General features: G+C 39.9%; 1 protein-coding gene across 9 annotated transcripts in view; it reads left to right on the top strand.

Annotated features, from left to right (window-relative positions):
- Positions 1–25,950, top strand: part of RABEP1 (rabaptin, RAB GTPase binding effector protein 1) — a 265,953-nt gene that overhangs the window by 178,924 nt on the left and 61,079 nt on the right. For 8 of the 9 annotated variants that reach the window (XM_021067731.1, XM_021067732.1, XM_021067730.1 and 5 more), the window contains one exon: positions 8,661–8,789. The exons of the other annotated variant lie outside the window; for it this stretch is intronic. In XM_021067731.1, the coding sequence (XP_020923390.1) occupies positions 8,661–8,789 (129 nt within the window). The remainder of the gene's footprint in view (positions 1–8,660; positions 8,790–25,950) is intronic. 9 annotated transcript variants of the gene reach the window in all.

Below are 25,950 nucleotides of genomic sequence, written 5' to 3'. Positions count from 1 at the left end.
CAGTCACAAACGTTCTCTGTGTGCCGGAGTAGGGTAACACTGCTACTGCGAAAGCGAGAGGGCGAAGGGAATCTAGGTTTGAGGATGACTACGTTCAGGTCCACGTTGGCTGCAGAGTATGGTGATACTTGAAGCAGGCTGGCAAATTGGGAAAAATAGAGTGTGAGAGAATTAGAGGTAAAAACGAGCACTCAAACTGTCCAGGGTGCCCGGCTGCCCATAAACTCTCCAAAATGGTGCTCTTCCACAGAAATGTAGTGTGAGTCAAAGAGGGCAATTAAACATTTTTCTAGCAGCCACATTAAAAAAGGGAAAAATCGAACCAAAGCTAAAACCTCCAAATCTCTTAGTCTCTGAATTTTCCTGTTTTGGACATTGCCTATAAATGGAATCATACAATATGTCACCTTTAGTGTCTGACTTCTTTCACTTCGGGTAATGTTTGCAAGGGTCTTCCATCATGTGACTTGTCAGTATTTCATTCCTTTTTATGGAATATAATATTCTGTTGTATGAAAATAGCACATTTTGTCTATCCATTCATCAGTTGATGGATGTTTGGGTTTCTTTTTTTTAAGCTATTATGAATAATACTTCTCAGAACATTTGTGTATAACTTTCTGTGGAAGTTAATAATGTATAATGTATTTAATTTACTGCAGTATATTTCAGATGTTATAATTTCTACATGTGATCACTATAGAAAGTATTGAGATATTTAAATTTTTTTGTACTAAAGTCTTCAACATTTCATGTATGTATTTCATACCTAATACATATCTCAATTCAGACAGGCACATTTCACTTGTTCACTGGCCTTATGTGACTAATAGCTGCCATAGGAAAGCACAAGGCAAGAAGTAACTTATGGGGACTTTTTTTTTTTAAATTGATTTTTTTTTTCCATTATAGCTGGTTTACAGTGTTCTGTCAGTTTTCTGCTGTACAGCAGGGTGACCCAGTCACACATACACATTCTTTTTTCTCACATTATCATGCTCCATCATAAGTGACCAGATATAGTTACATGGAGATGTCTTTGCAAAGTGGAGACCGTTGCAGTTTTCCCCACATCAGGGACGTTTGCTTGCTGGCTCCTAGGCAAATAAGCGTTACTCTCTTGCTCCCTTTGCCTTTGATTGTTCCCAGTGGAATACTCTTCTCTCCTTTGCATCTTCAGATCCTTGCTGTCTTTGAAACCCTAAGGTATATCCCTCTGCATCGGTGGGTTTTAGTTATTTCCAGCTAACTTTTTTACTTACTTAGTATATGTTTATGGAATACCTTCCATGTGCTAGATGATAGTTCTAGGTGTTGGAAGTGTAGCAATGAGTGGATAAGTAGTCTCTGTTTTCACTGAGGGTGTGGTCCAGTGAAACAATATTTAAACATTCAAATATTCAGAGCAATAATTTCAGATAGCGATAAGTACTATGAGGACAATAAAATTGGCCTGAAGAGGATATCGTGTTACCAAGCACTAATTTTTTCTTGTAATTTTTAATTCATAGTACCATAAAGCCGATGAGAAATGATTTATGCTAAAATTTACTAATTTCAGGTATATAGATACATGAGTTTTTACAAACACGTATAATTTGTAACCATCACCATAATTGTGTTATAGAATGTTTTACCCCCAGAAGTTTTTCCAAGATGCTTTGTGGTTAAACTTTCCTCACTTCTGGGTAGGTGCTGACCTGCTTTTTGTCATTATAGTTTTGCCTTTTTTAGAATTTCATATAAGTAGGATCATACTTTTTGTGTCTGCTGTCTTTGATTTGTCTTCATTTTTATCTCTTTAGATTTATCCATGTTGTTGTGTGTATTAGTAATTCACTCCTTTTTGTTGCTGTGTAACTTTCCATTGTGTGGATACACTTACTGGTTCTTTTATAGCAGCCATTTTTTTAATGTCCATTTTTTGGCTGTTATAAGTAAAGCTTCTGTGAGCATTTGTGTACAGATATTTGCACGATAATATGTTTTCATTTGTAGGATTGCTGTATCATATGATAGGTGTGTTTGTAATGAACAGCCAAACTGTTTTCCTTAGTGGTTGTGCTGTTTTGCATTCCCACCAGCAACCTTAACAATATTTGGTTAATTCAAGCACAAAATAAGGATTAAACTTAATTTAACTGATAGTGAATTCTCAGAGTTCCAAGCCAGCTTCTGAAGTGGCTTGATACAGTTTTACTTGTGAATGCTAGTAGAATTACAGGCAGAAAACTGAATTCTTTTGGCTAGTTCCTTAAGTAAGGTTTCTTTAAGTTTTAAACTTAAGATATTTAACTTCTCAAAACAATTGAAAAATATTTCAAAAGTTTTCTTCTTTGTCTTGTAAGTGGAGATGAAAAATATTTTAAAAATCCAGGAGTTCCTGTCATGGCTCAGCAGTTAACGAACCCGACTAGCATCCATGAGGATGTGGGTTCAATCCCTGGCCTCACTTAGTGGGTTAAGGATCTGGCATTGTCGTGAGCTGTGCTGTAGGTCAGACACGACTTGGATCCTGAGTTTCTGTGGCTATGGTGTAAGCTGGCGGCTACAGCTCTGATTTTATGCCTAGCCTGGGAACCTCCATATGCTTCAGGTGTGGCCCTAACAGACAATAAATAAATAAATAAATAAAATAAATAAATCTAAAAATCCAAATATTGAAAAATCCAGTAATTAGAAAATAGGTCTTGCTTATCAGTCCAGTGAGAGTCATCTTTTTCATTTTGCTTGGCATTTCGAAATACTTGAGAAGTAGAATAATACCAGTTTGTACAAACTGAGTAGGTAAGTATCCATTTTTATCCACGCATATTTGTATCAGCTGTTGAACACAAGCTTTTGACAATTATGGTAATTGAACTAAGTGCAATCAGAAATTAAGGTGATTTAAAAATTATATGGCAAGGACGTTCCCATTGTGGCTCAGTGGTAATGAACTTGACTAGTACCCATGAGGATGCTGGTTTGATCCCTGGCTCTGCTCATTGGGTTAAGGATCTGATGTTGCTGTGAACTGTGATGTAGGTTGCAGATGTGGCTTGGATCCCATGTTGCTGTGGCTGTGGTGTAGGCCAGCAGCTGCAGCTTCAATTCAAACCCTAGCCTGGGAACTTCCATATGCCACAAGTGTGGCCATAAAATGCAAAAAAAAAAATATAAATGAATAAGTCAAAATTATCTGTAAAATGCATGTAATAGTGGTCGAACTGTATTGCATATCTTGACCACTATTTAAAAAGTCCATAATTTATTCCAACTATATAATTAGTATATACTTTTTTGTTGTTGTTGTTTTTCTTTTTTTCTTTTTTTTGCTTTTTAGGGCTGCACCCTCAGTGTATGGAAGTTCCCAGGCTAGAAGTCAAATCGGAGTTATAGATGCTGGCATATGCCACAGCAACACCAGATCCGAGCTGTGTCTGCCACCTATACCACAGCTGACGGCAATGCTGGATCCTTAAACTACTGAGTGAGGCCAGGGATCAAACCCGCAACCTGATGGTTCCTAGTTGGATTCATTTCCACTGTACCACAACAGTGTAGTTAGTATATTTTTGAAGTTATCTTTATTTGGCAATTATTTGAGACTCTTTTTTTTTTTTTTTTTTTTTTGCCATTTCTTGGGCCGATCCCACGCCATGTGGAGGTTCCCAGGCTAGGGGTCCAGTCGGAGCTGCAGCTGCCTGCCTTCGCCAGAGCCACAGCAGTGTGGGATCTGAGCCACGTCTGCGACCTACACTACAGCTCATGGCAACGCCAGATCGTCAACCACTGACCAAGGCCAGGGATCAAACCTGCAACCCCAGTTTTGGTTCCTAGTTGGATTCGTTAACCACTGAGCCACGATGGGAACTCCTGTTTGAGACTCTTTATGGTTCATATTGTCAATAAATATTCCAGTCGGAATACATGGTGGAATGTAGCTTTATAGTTTTATAAAATACAGGAATAGAGCCTGGAATATAGTTTATACTGTGTTGTTTGTCTACTGAACTTTCACTGAAATCCCCATTCTTATTTATTGCTGCTTAATTCAGATATCTTGAATAAATGGTGTATTAATTTTTCCCCTTTAGATGTCAAGCATTAAAAGAAGCTTTTGCAAGAGTTCCTGCTGTGGCACACAGGGTTGGTGGGGTCTCTGGAGCACTGGGACGCAGGTTTTACACCTGGCCTGGTGTAGTGGGTTAAGGGTCCAGTGTAGGTTGCAGCTGCATCTCAGATCTGAATTCTGGCCCAGAAACTTTATATGACACAGGGTGGCCAAAAAGGAAAAAAAAGCCATTGCATAAGATAGTGTTCCCCCCCTTTTTAATTCCTTTTTTAAAAATTACTCAAATGAATATACGGAATTCTGTAGCAATATACAGAATGTGTGGAATTTTTACCAATGGCTGATACGCTAATAGCTCTTAGCTGTGAGTTACAGCAGACTTAATATTGCTGAAGTTGTGTTAACACTAATTAACTTGTCCATGATGCGAAGATGATACATGGTAACAGGGAAGGATATGAGCTGGAAGTCTGACATGGAACTGAATCAGAATCATGAGGTTGGAAGTGACGTCTGGTCTTTTGCCACAGTCGGTTGATCACTGTGTTATTTTCCCTTGTTCACTAAATGAACATCACTAGTTTACAGCTGACATTTATCAGTTTTTTTTTTCCCCCTATATGCCCGGCTAAGTTCTTTTTTAAATTTTATTTTTATTTTTTATTTTTTGCTTTTTAGGGCCACTCCTGTGGCCTGTGGAAGTTCCCAGGCTAGAGGTCGAATCAGCTGCAGCCTATGCCACAGCCTCAGCAACTCAGGATCCTAGCCATGTCTGCAACCTACACCGTAGCTCATGGCAATGCCAGATCCTTAACTCACAGGGATCGAATGTGCCTCATGGATACTAGTTGGGTTTGTTATTGCTGAGCCACAGTGGGAACTCCCAGGCTAAGTGCTTTTTACTTGAACTGTTAGTTAATTATTGTGGACTGCTAGTCACCATATTAGAAAAATAATCAAGTATTTTGTGTGATGAGATCTGTTTTCAGTTTGACTTGTGGTGGTTTGCTAATGTATCAGGATATGTCTTTGTAAACTTTCTTTCTGTCTTATGCAAGGTGAATTCATTTTTTCTTGGTATGGTAGTAGAGGCATTCCTGTAAAAAGCAGTTGTTTGGCCTTTTTTGTGGTGCAGAATTACAGTATGTTAGAAGTACTTGAGTTGGGTTTTAAATATTTTAATTAAAAAAAGTGAGTTATAAGAGAGTTAATTGGTATATCCTCAGTGGCATCATGACTCATGGAATTGAAATTTGTCCTGAATCCTGGAGAGGCAGCCAGACCTGTGGGTGTGGACTGCGCCTGAACTGTGGGTCAGAGCCAGGATGGGGTTGGTAGTAGTGGAAACACATTTAATCTTGGCTGTAATATCTTCCTTCCTTCCTTCCTTCCTTTCTCTTTCTTTCTTTCTTTCTTTCAAGGGCCACACCCTCGGCCTATGGAAGTTCCCAGACTAAGGGTCAAGTTGGAGCTGCATCTGCTGGCCACAGCCACAGTTCACAGCAACACTGAATCCTTAACTCACTGAGTAGGGCCAGGGGTCGAACCTGTATCCTCATGGATGCTAGTTGGGTTTATTCCTGCGGAGCCACCACAGGAACTACTTGGCTATGATTTTAAAGGCTGCATTTTATTTTTTATTGATTCCTTAGCCTCAGTTCCTAAATATAAATATAATGTTGAAAGGTATGGACATTTTGTGTGTGTGTTAGTGGAAGGTAGTAGTGGGTGGGAGTGTAACTGTTAGGGAAAAGTAAAAACAGCATCTTGTGTTTTTTCTAGAAGTGCCCCTCCCTAACTCATGCACTAATCAGTAGCTACTGGTAATTTTATTTCATTTTATTTTATTTATTTATTATTTATTTTTTAATTTTTTTGTCTTTTTGCCTTTTCTAGGGCTGCTCCCGTGGCATATGGAGGTTCCCAGGCTAGGGATCCAATCGGAGCTGCAGACGCTGGTGGGATCCGAGCCATGTCTGGGACCTACACCGAAGCTCATGGCAACGCCGGATCCTTAACTCACTGAGCAAGGCCAGGGACCTAACCCGCAACCTCATGGTTCCTAGTTGGATTCGTCAACCATGAACCACAGTGGGAACTCCGCTACTGGTAATTTTAAAGTGTTAAGCAGAAAATTTGCTTAATTTATTTAACAATTGGATTTGGACAATAAAAATACTAAGACAAGTAAATAGAGAACACATTTCCTTCATGATTTCAAACAGTAAATATGAAATAACTACACATTTCATCCTTCCCGTGGATTCTCCATCTTTTTTTCCAAAGGTTATCATGTGTTCGAATGATCAGATGTCATTCTTTGCTTTGACCTAAAGATCCTAGATATTTGCTCCTCAGAACGACTCCTTAGCTTTAATGACATGCAACTCAAAAGCTGCCGTCTGACATGGATTGCATCAGTGCTGTTAGATTTGTAATGAGGCTGGTCTGAAGATGTCATGGGAACAAAGAAATACTGGTTTTAGTTAATTATTATCAAAGGAGTTGTACAGACCTTTGAAAAGCACATGGAAGAAATTAATGAGCCATAATTCTGTTACTCGTATAGACAAATCGTTGGTGAAGTTTTCCAGTCTTTTCTATGTGCTGTAAAATTATAAGCTCAATTAAATTGAGTAATGGGTCAGGGAGGGTAGAGCCTTTGGAGATCATCACAGATCATGGTTAAGATTTTAGTAAATCATCATTATTTGTAGTGGCTTGTAGGGAACTGAGACCTCTGCTGACCTAGGTAATTAATTAGGCAGTGGTGTTAGTACTCATAGTATCCCCTGGAGTGATTAGAGTCATAGTTTTGTGGTTGGGCTGCTGTTGGGGAAGAGGTGGAGGTCAAAGGTTTGGACCCCTGGATTCCCTTCTCCTTGCTTGAACCAGAAGACCCTTTGGGTTTGTTCAGGATAGGCATTTATATAAATCAGCGATGGCCAAGTTATAGCACCTCTAAAGTAAAAATGTGTCCTAGCCCCTGCCATACATTAATCAATCTAAAAACTACCTAATCTCTCAGTAATTGAGAGTTCATACAGAATATATAATTCTGTATCTGCTGCCCCCCCACCCCACCCGATTCCTGGGCCAGGGACCAAACCGCAGCCACAGCAGCAACACTGCTCCTTAGCCTATTGCACTGGGCCAGGGATCGAACCCACACCTCAGCATTGACCTGAGCTGCTGCAGAAACAATGCCAAATCTTTCACCCTCTTGCACTACAGCAGGAACTCCTATATGAAAGTTTTTTTTTATTAGGATTTCAGGGTAATGATAATGAATCATCTTGAAAACAGGAGTGTAGTTTAGTGTGGTATGGCTGTCCTAATCAGGGTGTTATTTATTTATTTATTTATGTATTGACATGCCCGAGTGATGCAGAAGTTCCCAGGCCAGGGATTGAACCTGAGCCACAGTAGTGACAATGCTGAGTTCTTAACCACTAGGCCACCAGGGAACTCCCCAGCAGGGTACTTTCTATATTTTGCACATAATACCAGAAAAACAGGAGCTAGCAGGATTGGCAGTGGGTTCATTTGTGGAGTAAATAGCCCAAATAATCCAATACTTAGTTCCAGAAGTGGATTGACATTCTGTCAGTGATACAAAGGAACTTTAGAAGCTCTCTTTTGGGAGTTCCCTGGTGGTCTAGTGATTAGGACTCAGCGCTTTTACTGCTGCAGCCCTGGTTCAGTTCCTGGTCTGGGAATTGGAATCTCACATCAAGCTGCTGCTTGCTAAGGCCAAAAGAAAACAAAATAGAAGCTTTCTTTTAGGAAATTTGCTTTATGTTATTTGTATACATGCTGTTTTTTACATGACCCAATCACAATGGTTATTAAGTCTAGTAGAATTGTCTTTTTTTTTTTTTTAATTATAATTTCCTGGAGGAGTTCCTGTCGTGGTGCAGCGGAAATGAATCTGACTAGGAACCATGAGGTTTCAGGTTAGGCCTTGGCCTCACTTAGTGGGTTAAGGATCCGGCGTTGCGGTGAGCTGTGGTGTAGGTCGCAGACGCGGCTCGGATCCCGAGTTGCTGTGGCTGTGGCCTAGGCTGGCGGCTACAGCTCGGATTGGACCCCTAGCCTAGGAACTTCCATGTGCCGTGGGTGCGGCCCTGAAAAGACAAAAAAGACAAAAAATTAATAAATAAAAAGAATTTCCTGGAATATATTGGATCCCTGGAAGAAGCTTGACCATTTGTTTCATTATAGAAATGCGCAGCTCCAGAGTTCCCGTCGTGGCGCAGTAGTTAACGAATCCGACTAGGAACCATGAGGTTGCGGGTTCGGTCCCTGCCCTTGCTCAGTGAGTTAACGATCCGGTGTTGCCGTGAGCTGTGGTGTAGGTTGCAGACGCGGCTCGGATCCTGCGTTGCTGTGGCTCTGGCGTAGGCCGGTGGCTACAGCTCCGATTCAACCCCTAGCCTGGGAACCTCCATATGCCGCGGGAGCGGCCCAAGAAATAGCAACAACAACAAAAGACAAAAAGACAAAAAAAAAAAAAAAATGCGCAGCTCCAATACTAATTTATTCTTGTAACTTAATTTATAAATAAAAGTTATTACTTGTTAACTAGTATTTTTCTTTCCAGTTTCTCTTCAGCAACGGGTAGCAGAATTGGAAAAAATTAATGCAGAATTTTTACGTGCACAGCAGCAGCTTGAGCAAGAATTTAATCAAAAGAGAGCAAAATTTAAAGAGTTATATTTGGCTAAAGAGGGTAAGTTTATCAGTCTCCCCCTAACCTCCATGCTAAAACTGCCTTAAAATGTCAAGTTTTTTGGTAGTACATGTTAATTTTATCATTGACTAAATCTCGATTTTATTTCCACTTGCATTGTATAATAGAAGCCTATTTAGAGGCTAGGCTAGGGTTAAGAATGAATTTGAAAAACAGGTTGAAAAATGTACTATTCAGATTTTTCTTGATGATGATAATATTTAATATGAGAGGCTACATTATATTCAGAGGACTTTCTGTACTCTTGGCACTTGGGAGAGTGCCTTGGGCAAAATCAGGACTGTTGACATTTTTTTTTTTTTAAAGTTAAAGTACAGTTGGTTTATAATGTTGTGTTAATTTCTGATGTACAGCAAAGTAATTCAGTTATATATTTTTTCGTCTTCTTTTCCACTGTGGTTTATCCCAAGATATTGAACGTAGTTCCCCTGTGCTGTTCTGTGGAGCTTGGTTGTTTATCCGTCCTCTGTATAATAGTTTGCACCTCCTAATCCCAAACTCCCAGTCCTTCCTTCCCCCACCCTCCCTCCCCACTTGGCAACCACAGATCTGTTCTCTAGATCCGTGAGTCTGTTTCTGTTTTGTCTATGTGTTGATTTATGTTGTATTTTATTTTATTTTTACTTTCTGGCTGTCCTGCAGCATATGGAGTTCCCAGGCCAGGGATCAGATCAGAGCCACAGTTGTGACCTGTGTTGCAGCTGTAGCAACACCAGATCCTTTAACCCTCTTTGCTGGGCTGGGGCTTGAACCTGCATCCTGGCACTGCAGAGATGCTATAGATCCCGTTGTGCCACAGGGGGAGCTCTTTATGTTGTATTTTAGATTCCACATATAAATGATATTACATGGTATTTGTCTTTCTCTTTATGACTTACTTTGCTTAGTATGATAATCTCTAGCTCCATCCATGTTACTGCAAATGGACATTCTGATATTAAAACTGACATTTCATGTAACTTATCCAACAAATGTTAATTACCTGTAAATATGTTTAATACTCTGAGGTGGGCATTGTGCCTAGTTGCTGGATATATATAGAAGGACAAAGAGTCATGTGGTTCTTTAACTCATAGAACTTGAATTCTAGTGAAGAAAACAGATAATTAGGTAATTGTGGGTTGTTTTAAAAAAAAAGCAGAGTGTGTGGGGCAAATATATGAGAGGGTGTCATGAGGGAGACTACTCTGAAGGATGAGGAGAAGGGTTTGTATTTGAGTATCGACATAGGAGAATATAGACAGGGTTTTCACAGCCCTCTAGATCAGTGGGTGATTCTCAAAGTGTGATTATGGACTTGCAGCATCAGCATTACTGTCACCTGGGAAACTTGTTAGAAATACAGGTTTGTTTTTTTTTTTTTTTTGCTTCTTCCATGGCACGTGGAAGTTTCTTGGGCAGGGATTGAACCCGTGACACAGCAGCAACCAGAGTCACAGCAGTGACAACAGCAGATCCTTAACCCACTAGGCCGGTAGGAAACTCCAGAAATGCAAAAATTTGGGTCCTAACCCAGATTTACTGACCAGACACTCTGGGATTAGGGTCTGGCAATTTTAAGAAGCTCTCCAGGTAATTCAGATTCATACTTAGATTTTGAGAGCCGCTGCCCTCTAGTCTAGATTAGCAGCTCTCAGTCTTTAAAGTGGATACAGATTACTTGGAGAGCTTGTTAGAACACATTATGTTGGGCGGGAGCCTGAGAATTTGCATTTCTAATAAGCTTGTGGGTAATTGCAATGCTGCCAGTCCAAGGGACCACAGTTTGAGAACTATTACTCTAGAGTGGTGATTCTCCAACTTTTAAATTTATATACTATGCAAAATGTTTATATACACAGTTCACAATTTTATTTGTTTATTTTTTTAATTTATTTGGCCACTCCACAGCATATGGAGTTCCCAGGCTAGGGATCAAATCTGACCCACAGTTGCCACCTAGACCACAGCTGCAGCAATGCCAGATCCTTAACCCACTGTGCTGGGCTGGGGGTCAAACTTGTGTCCCTGAACTCCCAAGACACTGCTGATCCTGTTGTGCCATGGCAGAAACTCCAGCCCTTCACACCTTGAAAAACTGCACCCATAGCATGTGAAAGTTCCTGGGCCAAGAATCAAACCTGTGTCACAGCAGTGACCCAAGCTGCTACACTGAAAACAGTGGATCCTTAATCTGCTCCACCATAAGAGAACTCCTAAAATTTTTAAATTTTAAATTTAAAAAGATTCAAAGGATGTAAATTCTAGTATATGATTAATACTGACAATTTAAATTAAAACTTTAATGCCTGTAAACATATCCAGTGGAATCAAGCATAGTGATTTAATATACATCACCATCCATTCAATAAAAAAATACATGAATGAACTCTTCAGCAGAAATTTTACATTTTTTTCCCTCAGGTTAATTTTTTTTTAAATATCTCCCTCAGAATTTTATTCTAAAAATTGTTTTTTTATTTGTTTTGCTATTTCAGGGCCACACCTGAGGCATATGGAAGTTCCCAGGCTAGGGGTCCATTCGGAGCTGTAGCTGCCGGCCTACACCACAGCCACAGCCACACCAGATCCAAGCCGTGTCTGCGACCTACACCACAGCTCACGGCAACACTGGATGCTTAACTCAGTGAGCGAGGCCAGGGATGGAACCGCATCCTCGTGGATCCTAGTCAGGTTCATTAACCACTGAGCCACCCGAAGGGAACTCCTAAAAAGTGTTTCTTTTAGAACACAGATCTGATCAGAATTTTACCTCTAGGGTTTGTTAAAACAAAGATTGCTGGGTCCCACTCCCAGAGTTTCTGATTCACTTAGTCCATGGGATCCTGGAATCTGTATTTCTAGAAAGCTGCCAGGTACTAATGCCGATGTTGTTGGTTCAGGGACCATACTTTGAGAACCACTGGCCTAGAGTAATATTTTGTGCTTGAAAGCCATTAAAAAAATTGATAAGACTTCTCTGCAATAAAAATATGCATGCAAATTTTGTTTGTAGTGAATTAAAGTTTTTAAAATACACAATTTCATCATAAATATTGTACACATTTAAAAAATAATTATTAAGTTGTAAAGATTATTGGGAATGCAGTTCTTATGAGATAAATTGTTTCTCCCTCCGAATTAAGCCCTTAGCCTCTGGTGAATATTATTAATGTCTAGAAAAAGATAGGTTTTAGTTTTTTAAAAAATAGATTATGTTAAGCCCTTGATCTCCTAAATAAGTAGAAGGAAATAGTTTTTTTTTTTAAATAATAATTGTTGTTTTATCTCTTAACTCTTTCCGAATTATATGTTAAATCACATAGTGCTCTAGCTTCAAAAACACTTTTATTCTATAGGCTAACAACTCAATTAGATCTTCTTTCACTTTTGTTGAAAATAGTGGCAATCTGTATGACCTGCCAAAAGATTTGTTACCCAATTCTTAGTCATCCACTTTTTTGTTACTGACTTTTATATGTTAAATTGTCCCTCTGGCTTCACATTACAGAGGAGTTTTTATACAGTAAGGCAGTGAACTCAGAATGGGTGAAAGCCTTTCATTTGTTAAGTGGGAGAAGAGTGTTAAAAGGGAGTGGGAGTTCCCGATGTGGCACAGTGGGTTAAAGGATTCAGCGGTCTGCAGCTGTGGCTTGGATTTGATCCCTGGCCTGGGAACTTCCATATGTTGCTGGTGCAGCCAAAAAAAAAAAAAAAAGAAAGAAAAGAAAAGGGAGGTGGGTAAACCGAATCTATGCTTAAACACCATAATGAAAGTTGGGGTCTAGGATTTGATTCTTTTAAAATAGCATGTGCCAATGACTCTCTTGGAAAATCTGCACACCTGCTGCTTGAAGACCCTGAAGTGGTGTTATTCACATGACAGGTTGTAACCCGTTGATGGATAAGAAAATTGAGTGGGCTGTATCAAGTTTTTTAAAAAGAAATAAAATGGAAGAGTGTTCCTTCGGGGCTCAGCAGTTAAAGATATGGCTTTGTCATTGCTGTGGCACAGTTCAGTTCTTGGCCTGGGAACTTCTCATGGTGGGGCGCGCCAAAAAAGAGTAAAATAACAGTACAATATTCACTTGATAAGATTAAGTAAATATAGTTGAATATGAACGTACAGAATTGTGTGATAAAATATATTTTTTGCTGTGAACTGTAGTAAAAGCAGTTTGAAAGCCACTGTTTTATAGGATGGAAGATTCCTAGGCCTCATAGAACTCAGCTTTTGGCTTGGAAGGGTTTACTGACTGTAGCATGTGTGGGATGGGATTCTGTTTTCTCCTGGGTTGCCGGAGGGCTGTTCCCTGTTAATTTTGTTCCTTCATAGGCTGACTAGGAGATGGGAAGGCTGGTGTTCTCTCTAGGCATGGTGGCACTCTGTAAGACAATGTGGAGGTTGGGGTGAAAGAGCTAAATTTTTTATCTTCAAGAAAGCATAGTCTGCTGGAGTAGATAATTATACATTTTGCACAGTTATTCGAATGTATGATGAAAGTATCATGAGAAATAAGTTCTGTCCAGTTCTTAATATGTTCCTGTGAATGTGTTAACATCTCCCATTTAAAATTTCACCTTGAATTGAGGAGATACTACTTTAAACTCTGTACAGTGTATATTCTTGTCACAATGGGTGTAATACCTTTTTTTTTTTAAAGTTATGGAGTGCTTCATGAATTTGCGTGTCATCCTTGCACAGGGGCCGTGCTAAAATTCTCTGTATTATTCCATTTTTTGTGGTTGTTAGTATATGTGCTGCTATACTACAGAAAGCACGATTGTAATACCTTTTATGTGTGTGTGTGTGTGTGTGAGAGAGAGAGATCAGGGCAGTATTTCCTCTGATGACCAGCTCACTGCGATACTGGCTGGTGGCATCCTCTTTTCACTTCTCACACTCGTAATTCTGTCACCTGATCATCTTCTCGATAGTCTTTTCGTCTTTGCTTATATGATAAATTCAGGTTTATCTTATCCAAAATTTATTTGTTCATTTGCTTTCTGATTTCTCTATCCCCAAATAAAGCCATTAGGGTTTTCTTTGTCCATATCTTTGTTTTTTAAATTATAAAACCGACTTTTCTGTAAAATCCTGAAAAAATGAAAATGACTAAGAACCTCTCATTCTGAAATATCTTATTCATTGCAGCTTGTAATGTGGATTTGTTCAGAAACATACTTGTTATGTTGAAGTTGCCTTGAATACATCTAGACTCAGTAAATAATCTGTATGTGTACTAGGAAAGACACAGATCTGAAGTTCTCAGGGAAGCTAAGCTGGCCATTGAGAACAGATGAGGCAACTTTTTACATAATTTCAAGAGGAATAATGTGATCCTTTTGGAGAGCTTTTGGTGTCATTTCTAAAGAAATTGCGCAGTGTGTAAAAGGTAAATGTTGATTTAATTTCTGGCTTGGCTTTTTGCCTATATCATAATAAGAAACAGATTCAAAGAAACAGCTTATATTACTACGTGAAGGATAAATATAGCCTTCTGTGAGTGTCACAGGTGATAACAGTAGAAAGTCATAATTTTGATGTGTTCAGCAGTCTTTGTTTTATCTTTCAGCAAAGCAGGTCAAAGTAACCCCAGAAGTCTAAACATCGGTATTTTTCCCAGAAGGACTAGCTTTTGCTTGGGTGTTGTGATAGCTGTGTTTTCATGTATTTGGAGAATAGCTGGACTGTAAGCGCAGACAGTAATGAGTGCTAACAAAAGAGATCATTACCTGTTGACTCCTCCTGCTGTCTGTGTCTGTCATGCTTTTCCTAGCTAACTTCAACGGGGAATGTTATACATATTTTTAAAAGTTTTGTTGCTTTTCTGTTGAACTTGAAAAAGAGATTAAACTTTTAACAAAAGTATTTGATTTAGCTTTCTCCTTTAACCAACTTCAGTACAACTTGGCACTGAGTCAGTGTTAGTGTTTTGGAAATCCTCAGTCTTGGGCAATGAGTAAGAGCCTGTTCCACAAGGCAGCAAACAAAAGGCCACAGAGTTTTCGGTTTGAAGCATAGTAGAAATTGAGCTCATGTTAATCATCAGAAGACAGAGACCCTTTTTAGTGGTGCTCAAAAGGATTTTGTACATGGTCATAACTTAGGTAAGGCTCTGATGCTCACTAACCAGGGCCTCAATAGTTAAAAGCTGGATTTAAGAAGGTATTTGTGGGAGTTCCTGTTGTGGCTCAGCAGTTAATGAACCCCACTAGCATCCATGAGGACACTGGTTCGATCCCTGACCTCGATCATTGGGTTAAGGATCTGGCGTTGCTGTGAGCTGTGGTGTAGGTCTCAGACGAGGCTTGGATTCTGCATTGCTGTGGCTGTGATGTAGGCTGGTGGCTACAACTCCGATTAAATCCCTAGTCTGGGAACTTCCATACGCTGTGGGTGAGGCCTTAAAAAGATGCACACACACACACACACACACACACACACACACAAAAAGACAAAAAAAGGGAGTAATTTGTGGTTCAGATGCCATAAGTTTGTGCTTAGATGTGGAAATAAAACTAGAATATATTTAAAAAATTAAACACATTAGAAATCTTGGAAACACAGTAAATAAAGAGAAATAATGTAAATAGATAGTCGAAACTATAGACAAAGAGATTTTAGTAAATTAAAAACCATATTGAGAAGTTCTCCTTCCCAGTGAGACAAAGAGAGAAATATCAATAAGCAGGTGACATGGAAGATGAATTGTCTCCAGCAAACATCTAAAAAGGATTCCAGGAGAAGGAATGGAGGCATTAGTAGAGAATATCTGAGGAGGTAATAAAAGACTTTTCAGGTATTAAGAAACAGAAATGAGGAGTTCCCATCGTGGCTCGGTGGTTAGTGAATCCGACTAGGAACCATGAGGTTGCAGGTTCAATCCCTTGCCTTGCTCAGTGGGTTAAGGATCCAGCATTGCCGTGAGCTGTGGTGTAGGTCGCAGATGAGGCTTGGATCCCGAGTTGCTGTGGCTCTGGCATAGGCCTGCGGCTATAGCTCCGTTTGGACCCCTAGCCTGGGAACCTCCATATGCCGCTGTAGCTGCCCTGGGAAAAAGAAAAACACAAAAAAACAAAGAAACAGAAATGAGTCCTCAACGTAAACACGGAGTACCAAGTAGGATAAATAATAGTAACTTCATAACCTATATTGGAAGGTAATATAAAAAGAATACATACATCTACATATATGTATAACTGAATCACCTTTCTGTACACCTGACACAACATTGTAAATCAACTACATTTCAATTAAAAAATTTTTAAAAAGTAAATTCATACTCTGATGTGTCTTAAACTGTGGAATATTAAGAATGAAAAGAAAATATTGAAAGCTGCCGGAGGGAAGCAGCAGTTATGCTGATAGGAGATACCACATAAGCAGAAGAGATGCCAGGAGACATCTCTTCAAAGTGCAGAGAAAAAGCAGTTGTCAACCTAAAATTTTATGTGTAGCTGAATTATTAATGAGTGAGAACAAAATAGATATTTCAGGCATTCAAAAACTGAGAGCATTTATCACTCAACATAAATCACCAGAAGAACTAGTAAAGATAACATTCACAAGAAGAAAAGTAAACATAGAGGAATTATGTAGGGTGTAAGAAACACCACCAACCATGAAAACCAGGAAATCTTTTAAAAAGCACACCTTGGAGTTCCCATTGTGGCTCAGTGGGTTATAAACCTGACCAGTATCCATGAGGATACGAATTCATTCCCTGGCCTCACTCAGTGGCTTAAAGATCTAGTGTTGTAAGCTGTGGTGTAGGTCACAAATGCCGCTCAGATCCTGTGTGGCTGTGGCTGTGTTGTAGTCTGGCAGCTGCAGCTCCAGTGGGAGCTGAGAGCTTCCACTTGCTGCGGGTGTGGCTCTAAAAAGACCAAAAAAAAAAAAAATTGCATGTATCTCAAAGGAAGACTCAACATATTTAAAAAGTCAAGCTGATTACCTAATGCATTTTGAAAGATTTTAAACAATGTAAGTATTTTTTAGAAGTTTGGAAACTAAGAATACATTCCTATTACTCATGAGTTAAAGCGGAAATCATAAAGGAGATTGCAGAATGCTTAGAATACAATGAAGATACTTGTAGGATGCAGCTAAAACAATACTTTGAAAGTAAGCTGATGACTTTAAAAGCATTTATTAACATATTAAAAGACATAAGAAATTGAAACTAAATGACTTGTGTTCATCTCCAGAAGCTAGAAAAAGAGTCACCAAAAGGAAATAGGAGAAATAAAATAACAGTAGAAATTAATGAAATAGGAGTTCCTATTGTGGCGTGGCAGAAACAATCCGCCTTGTATCCATGAGGATATGGGTTCCATCCCGGGCCTCACTCAGTGGGTGGGGGACCCAGTGTTGCCTTGAGCCGTGGTGTAGGTCACAGATGTGGCTGGGATCTCACGTTGCTGTGGCTGTGGTGTAGGCCGGCAGCTAAGCTCTGATTGGATCTCTAGCCTGGGAACTTCCATATGCCATGAGTATGGGCCTAAAAAGCAAAAAAAAAAAAAAAAAAAAAAGGGGGGGGTGGGGGATGAAATAGAAATCATAAACTCTAACTTGAAAAGATACATGTGGGAGTTCCCATTGTGGTGCATTGGAAACAAATCTGACCACTAACCATAAGGTTGCGGGTTCGATCCCTGGCTTTGACCAGTGGGTTAAGGATCCGGCACTGTCATGAGCCCTGGTGTAGGTCACAGATGTGGCTTGGATCCTGAGCTGGTGTGGCTGTGGTGCAGGCCGGCAGCTATAGCTCTGATTCGACCCTTATCCCAGGAATTTCCATATGCCTCTGATGCGGCCCTAAAAAAAAAAAAAGAAGAAAGAAATATGTGTTTATAGCAGCAGTAGTTAAAAAATTTAAAATTTTGGAGTTCCCGTCGTGGCTCGGTGGTTAAAGAATCCGACTAGAACATGAGGTTGCAGGTTCGATCCCTGGCCTTGCTCAGTGGGTTAAGGATCCAGCGTTGCTGTGAGCCGTGGTGTAGGTTACAGGCGCGGCTCAGATCCTGAGTTGCTGTAGCTCTAGTGTAGGCCGGTGGCTACGGCTCCGATTAGACCCCTGGGAATCTCCATATGCCTTGGGAGCGGCCCAAGAGAAGGCAAAAAAACAAAACAAAAAATTTAAATTTTTAAAAATTGAGATATAGTTGATTTATAGTGTTTCTGGTGTACAGCAGAGTGATCAGTTATACATATGTGTTTTTTCAAATTCTTTTCCATTATGGTTTATTACAGGATTTAAAATAAATTAAAACTTAAAAAGTTTTTTTAGGGCTGCACCTGTGTCATATGGAAGTTCCCAGGCTAGGAGTCAAGTCAGAATTGTAGCCAATGGCCTATACCACAGTCACAGCAACATCAGATCTGAGCCACATCTGCGACCTGCATTGCAGCTCTTGGCAACACCGGATCCTTAACCCACTGAGCAGGGGCCAGGGATCAAACCCACATCCTCATGGCTACTAGTAGGTTGATTACCGCTGAGTTACAATGGGAACTCCTCTGCAGGATTTTGAATAGAGTTCCCTGTGCTGTACGGTAGGACCTTGTTTATTATCTATTTTGTGTATAATGTTTTGTATCTGCTAATCCCACACTCCTAATTTACCCCTCCACCACCTCCTTTCTCCTTTGGTAACCATGAATTTGTTTTCTGTATCTGCGACTCTGTTTCTATTTTGTAAACAAGTTTATCTGTATCGTATTTTAGATCCTGCGCACACACACACCACATCTTCTTTATCCATTCACCTGCTGATGGACATGTAGCTTTCTTCTATGTCTTGGCTCTTGTAAATAGTGCTGCTGTGAACATTGGGGTACATGTATCTTTTTGAACTGGAGTTTTTTTCCCAGGAGTGGGATTGCTGGATGATATGGCAACTCTAATTTTAGTTTTATTTTTTAAATCTTTTAGATTTTGTTTTTTAAAGAATGAATTTTATTACATTTATAGTTGTACAACAGTCCTCACAACCAAATTTTATAGCGTTTCCATCCCAAACCCTCAGTGCATCCCCCCGCCCCCATCCTGTCTCATTTGGAAACCATAACTTTTTCAAATCTGAGTCAGTATCTGTTCTGCAAAGAAGTTCATTGTGTCCTTTTTTTGGATTCCACATATCAGTGATAGCATTTGATGTTGGTGTCTCATTGTCTGACTGAGTTCACTTAGCATGATCATTTCTAGGTCCATCCATGTTGCTAAAAATGCTGTCATTTCTTTCCTTTTTTTTTTTTTTTTTTTTTTTTTTTTTTTTTGCCATTTCTAGGGCCTCTCCCGAGGCATATGGAGGTTCCCAGGCTAGGGGTCGAATCGGAGCTATAGCCGCCAGCCTACGCCAGAGCCACAGCAACGCGGGATCCGAGCCGCGTCTGCGACCTACACCACAGCTCACGGTAACGCCAGATCGTTAACCCGCTGAGCAAGGGCAGGGACCGAACCTGCAACCTCATGGTTCTTAGTTGGATTCTTTAACCACTGCGCCACGACGGGAACTCCCATTTCTTTCCTTTTAATGGCTGAGTAATATTTCGTTATGAATATGTACCACATCTTTTTTTTTATACTTTGTTATTTTTTTATTCCTCGAATTTATCACATCTGTAGTGTATAATGATCATAACAATCTAATTTCACAGGATTTCCATCCCACAGCCCAAGCACATCCCCCCACCCCCCAAGCTGTCTCCTTTGGAGACCATAAGTTTTTCAGTGTCTGTGAGTCAGCATCTATTCTGCAAAGAAGTTCATTGTGTCCTTTTTTTGGATTCCACATGTAAGTGATAGCATTTGATGTTGGTGTCTCATTGTCTGACTGACTTCACTTAGCGTGATAATTTCTAGGTCCATCCATGTGCTAAAAGTGCCATTATTTTGTTCCTTTTAATGCCTGAGTAATATTCCATTGTGTATATGTACCACATCTTCTTGATCCACTCCTCTGTCGATGGACATTTAGGATGTTTCCATGTCTTGGCTGTTGCAGATAGTGCTGCAGTGAACACTGGAGTACATGTGTCCTTTCGAGCCATGGCTTTCTCTGGAGAGATGCCCAGGAGTGGGCTTGCTGGATCAAATGGGAGTTCTATGTTTAGTTTTCTGAGGCATCTCCATACTGCTTTCCACAGTGGTTGCACCAATTTACATTCCCGCCAACAATGTAATAAGGTTCTTTTTTCTCCACACACTCTTCCAGCACTTATTGTTTGTAGACTTTTGGATGATGGCCATTCTGGCTGGTGTAAGGTGGTACCTCATAGTGGTTTTGATTTGCATCTCTCTGATAATGAGTGACGTTGAACATCTTTTTATGTGTTTTTTGGCCATCGGTATGTCTTCCTGGGAGAATTGTCTGTTGAGATCTTCTGTCCATTTTTTGATGGGGTCGTTTATTTTTTTTGGTATGGAGCTGCAGAAGGTGTTTATAAATTTTGGAGATTAATCCCTTGTCAGTCAATTCATTTGCAAATATGTTCTCCCATTCTGTGGGTTGTCTTTTTGTTTTGTTTAGGGTTTCCTTTGCTGTGCAGAAACTTTTTAAGTTTCATTAAGACCCATTTATTTACTTTTGTTCTTACTGTCATTACTCTAAGAGGTGGATCTGAGAAGATGTTGCTGTCTTTTATGTCAGAGAGTGTTTGGCCTATGTTTTCCCCTAAGAGTTTTATTCTAATTTTAGTTTTTAAGGAACCTCCCTACTGCTTTCCATAGTGGCTGCACCAGTTACATCCTCACTGTAGGTTGATTCCCTTTTCTCCACACACTCTCTAGAATTTGTTATTTGTAGATGTTTTAGTGATAGTTACTCTGACTGGTGTGAAGTGATACCTCATTATAGTTTTGTTTTGCATTTCTCTAATAATTGGCGATGTTGAGTATCTTTTAATTTCCCTATTGGCCATGAATCTGTATGTCTTCTTTGGAGAAATGTCTATTTAGGTCTTCCATGGCAGCACTGTTCACAATAGCCAAGACATGGAAACAACCAAAGTGCCCATTAACAGATAGTTGGGGAGTTCCCATCATGGCTCAGTGGTTAACAAATCTGACTAGGAACCATGAGGTTGCAGGTTTGATCCCTGGCCTTGCTCAGTGAGTTAAGGATCCAGCGTTGCCGTGAGCCGTGGTGTAGGTTGCAGACGAGGCTCAGATCCCAAGTTTCTGTGGCTCTGGTGTAGGCTGGCAGCTACAGCTCCAATTGGACCCATAGCCTGGGAACCTCCATATGCTGAGGGAGCTGCCCAAGAAAAGGCAAAAAGACAAAAACAAACAAACAAACAAAAACCAGATAGTTGGTTTAAGAAGATGTGTGTGTGTGTAATATTACTCAGCCTTAAAAAAAAATGAGATACTGGAGTTCCTCTTGTTGCTCAGTGGAAATGAATTTACTAGTGTCCATGAGGTTTCAGGTTCGATCCCTGGCCTTGCTCAGTGGGTTAAGGATCTGGTGTTGCCATGAGCTGTGGTGTAGGTTGCAGACTCGGCTTGGATCCCTTGTTGTTGTGGCTGTAGTGTAGGCCAGTGGCTGCAGCTCTGATTTGACTCCTAGCCTGGGAATCTCCATATGCCATGGGTGTGGCCCTAAAAAGACCAAAAAAAAAAAAAAAAAGAAGACGAAATGCTGCCATTTGCAGCAACATGGATGGACCTAGAGAATATCACACTAAGTAAAGTAAGTCAGGCAGAGAACGACAGATATTAATATGCTATCACTTATATGTGGAATCTAAAAAATAACGCAAATGAATCTGTATACAAAACTGAAACAGGAATTCCTGTTGTGGCTCAGTGGTTAACGAATCCGACTAGGAACCATGAGGTTTCAGGTTCGATCCCTGGCCTCGTTCAGTGGGTTAAAGGATCCAGTGTTGCCGTGAGCTGTGGTGTAGGTCACAGACGCGGTTCGGATCTGGTGTTGCTGTGGTTCTGGTGTAGGCTGGCAGCTATAGCTCTGATTAGACCTCTAGCCTGGGAACCTCCATGTGCTGCAGGAGCGGCCCTAGAAAAGGAGAAAAGTCAAAAACCCAAAAAACAAAAAAACTGAAACAGACTCATACACATAGAAAGCACACTTACGGTTACCAAAGGGGAAGGGGAGGTGGCGAGGGCTAATTTAGGGTAGTGAGATTAACAGAAAACTAACCACTATACCTAAAGTAGATTAACAACAAGGATTTACTGTATAGGACAGGAGACTGACTATATGCAATATCTTTTTTTTTTTTTTTTTTTTTTTTTTTTTTTGTATTTTTATGGCCAAACTCACAGCATATGGAGGTTCCCAGGCTAGGGGTTGAATTGGAGCTGTAGCCGTTGGCTTATGCCACAGTCACAGCAATGCCAGATCTGAGCCGTGTCAGTGACCTGTTACAACATGGCTCATGGCAATGCTGGATCCTTAACCCACTGAGCGAGGCCAAGGATCAAACCTGCATCCTCATAGATACCAGTCAAATTTGTTTCCCCTGAGCCACAACAGGAACTCCTTCAACATCTTGTAATAACGTATAATGGAAAAAGAATCTGAAAAACTATATAACTGAATTAATTTGCTCTATGCTTGAAACTAACACAATATGATAAATCAACTATAATAATAAAAAACATCTTTTGGAAAAAACTAATAAAAAATACAGATGGGACAATTACACTGTAGAGATGTGAAAATATAAAAGTACAGTGTATGTATGTCTATGCCAAAATAGTGTAAATTTTTATGAATAATTTTCTAGGAAATATAAATTACCAAAGCTCCCTCAAATAGAAACTAAATAAACCATAACCATAGGACAAACTGAATTAATAAGCTGAATTCTTATTTACAAAAGGGTGCCACAGGCTTAGGTTTTATCGGCAAATTTTGTTAAATCTTCAAGGAAAATTTGTTCCTATATTTCATATACTGTGTTAGAAACAAGAATAAAAGAGAGCTATCCAGCTTATTTTGTGGGATTCGTGTAACCTTGTTATTTAAATAAGAAGTAGTAATATTAGTGTACCAATAAACCAGTCTCATTTATGACCATAACTTTAAAATCCTAAGTGAAATTAACCTCAGCATGTGTTAAAATTGTTATACCAGGAGTTCCCGTCGTGGCGCAGTGGTTAACGAATCCGACTAGGAACCATGAGGTCGCGGGTTCGGTCCCTGCCCTTGCCCAGTGGGTTAACGATCCGGCGTTGCCGTGAGCTGTGGTGTAGGTTGCAGACGCGGCTCGGATCCCGCGTTGCTGTGGCTCTGGTGTAGGCCGGTGGCTACAGCTCCGATTCAACCCCTAGCCTGGGAACCTCCATATGCCGCGGAAGCGGCCCAAGAGATAGCAACAACAACAAAAGACAAAAGACAAAAAAAAAAAAATATATTGTTATACCAAAACCATGCATACCAGGAACACAGGGATAGTTTAACATTACAACATCTGTTGATGTAACTCACTACATTAACAAATTGAAAGAAAAACAAGAAAGGGCATTCAATAAAATTTAATACACTTTAGTGATATGAGTTCATGGTAGTTCCTAGCAAGCAAAGAATTGAAGGGGCTTTTCTGATTCTATTAGAAACTGATAGCATATATTATACTAATTATAAAACAAGACAAGAAGGCCTAATGTCAGGACTTTAATTCATTTTGGTAGTATAGGGCCTCCTATAGTAAAATATACAATAATAATTTACAATAATAATATAATTTTATTATACAATACACAGTAATAAAATATAATGTAATATACAATATAAAGTATATTATTGTAATTATTCTTTATATGATAAAACATAAAGAAATTAGTTATAAAGTTTGGGAAGTTACAGATAGTTTTGTCTTTGTGGAATCTGTATGATTAACAACATGGAAGAACCAGGAAAGTCCACAGCATTAGAACTAAAAGAGAGTTATCAAGACTGTTGAAATGAACATCAGTATAGAAAAATCAGTAATGTGTCTGTGGCAGTAACAACCAGAGAAGTAAAAGAAGAAGCAGCAGCCCTGAAGCAAATAAAAAACAGAAAGAAAAAAAAAATCATAATCCTTCATCACTTGGGAGTAAGTCTAACCAAAGATGTATACAACGTTTATGGAGCAGAGTTGGAAAACAGTGTTTACAAGAAAACCTAAATAAGTGAAATGAAGTACCGTGGTCATAGGTGGAAAAGACTCAGTGTTGGTAAAGATGCTCACTCTTACTTCACAGCAGTTCCAATTAAAACTAGTTTTTTTCCTCATGGATCTTCCAGACTGTCTTAAGATTTACGAGGAAGAATGGGCTCAGGTAGATGGTGACCCACTCCATTGAACCACCTGTTTATAGGAAACACAAAGAACAAAGGAACAAGTTCAGCTGTATTGTAGGTGTGCAGTTAGCAAAACCCAGACTGTGAGAAGTTGTACAAAACAACTTGGTTCCCTCAATAAATACAGTACAAGGAAAAAAGAGATAGAGGAGAAACCTATAGATTAAAAGAGACTTAAGATACATGTAACTAGTATACATGTAGTATATAAACATTATTTGGATTCTGAATCAAAGAGCTGGACTATTTTAAACAATGAAGTGGAAATTTCAACACTGATTGAGATAGACAGGTATTGTTAATATTTTTCAGATGTGAAAATGGTCCTTATAAAGTGAAGTAAACCAGTCAGAAAAAGACAGTATGATTTCACTTATGTGAAGTGTCTAGAAAAATTAAACTCAGAGAAGCAAAGTAGAGTGTGGTTGCCCAGGGCTTGGAGGAAGAGAAAATAGCGAGCTGCTGCTTAGCGGGTGTAGTTTTAGCTTCGTAAGATGGAAAGTTTCGGAGATTGGTTGCACAGTGTGAATAACTTAATACCACTGAAAATGGTTAAGATGGTAAATTTTATGTTATGTGTTTTTTAAAAAATGGTCTTTAGGCGTTCTCATCGTGGCTCAGTGGTTAATGAATCTGACTAGGAACCATGAGGTTATGGGTTTGATCCCTGGCCTTGCTCAGTGGGTTAAGGATCTGGCGTTGCCGTGAGCTGTGGTGTAGGCTGGCGGCTACAGCTCCAATTAGATCCTTAGCCTGGGAACCCCCATATGCTGTGGGTGCGGCCATAGAAAAGGCAAAAAAAAAAAAAAGATGAAAAATGGTCTTTATCTTTTAGGGCAATGTCTTGAAATATTTATGGGTAAATGATAAGTTTGAGAGTGCCACTTCTAGTGCAGCACTGTGAGGATCACCACAGACCCAGTGGCCAGCAAAACTGTGTGAACGTTATTTTAAAGAACAGCTGTTTAGGGAGTTCCCACTGTGGCAAGTGGGTTAAGAAGCTGACTGAAGTAGCTCATATTGTTTTGGAGATGCAGGTTTGATCCCTGGCTCAGTGCAGTGGGTTAAAGGATCCAGCATTGCTGCAGCTGTGGTGTAGGTTGCAGCAGTTCAGTCCCTGGTCCTGAAACTTCCATATGCCACCAGTGCAGTGATTAAAAACTGACACACACACACGCAAAACCCAGCTGTTTAAATCTCTAGAAGTAGTCTAAGGCATTCAGGAAATGCAGCTTTTTTTTTTTTTTTTTCAAGAAAATCTGTTAAATCTTTGTAAAAATAGAGTCTGTGGCATTTGATCCATGAACCATTCCCTTTCTTGTCCCTCCCAACCTGGTGAGACAGAAACCGTACATCAGGCAGGTGATACTAAAAGCACAAGTCTCCCTCTCGCCTGAGGACTGTAGAACTCTCCCAACCCCAGCTATGTGTTGTAGAGGCCAAGTTTCAGCTGAGTGTGGCCATGAGGTCTGGAGCGCCTTTCTTCTGTCTGGCTCCTACTACTTAGGATGGAGGCTCTAACTTGGATGCTGCAGATTGAGAATACTGGGGCCCTGATGGCCCTTGCATAACTTGTTTGTTGGATGGAGGTTCCAGGCTGGGAGAAGCAAACCAGGGAGGTCAGAGGCTACCATGTCATCTCCCGCCCCTCAGTGCCTTCTTCCTAAAGCAGATATATCACTCAGAGATAAGAGCACCAACGGTTAGGTGGAGTTTGACAGATGGATGTGGTCGGGGAAATAGACACTCAAAAGGGAACCCTGCTAAAAAATGTTGTCATCCCAGAGTGACTCTTCCCATGGTCAAAGCTGTACCTTCTGAGGAGCAACATCAAAGATTTCAC

This window comes from Sus scrofa, chromosome 12 (genome assembly GCF_000003025.6).
Source record: "Sus scrofa isolate TJ Tabasco breed Duroc chromosome 12, Sscrofa11.1, whole genome shotgun sequence".
In the NCBI taxonomy this organism is placed as follows: Eukaryota; Metazoa; Chordata; class Mammalia; order Artiodactyla; family Suidae; genus Sus; species Sus scrofa.
The sequence above is the reverse complement of the archived record's forward strand: the minus strand, read 5'-3'. Positions and strand labels throughout refer to the sequence as shown.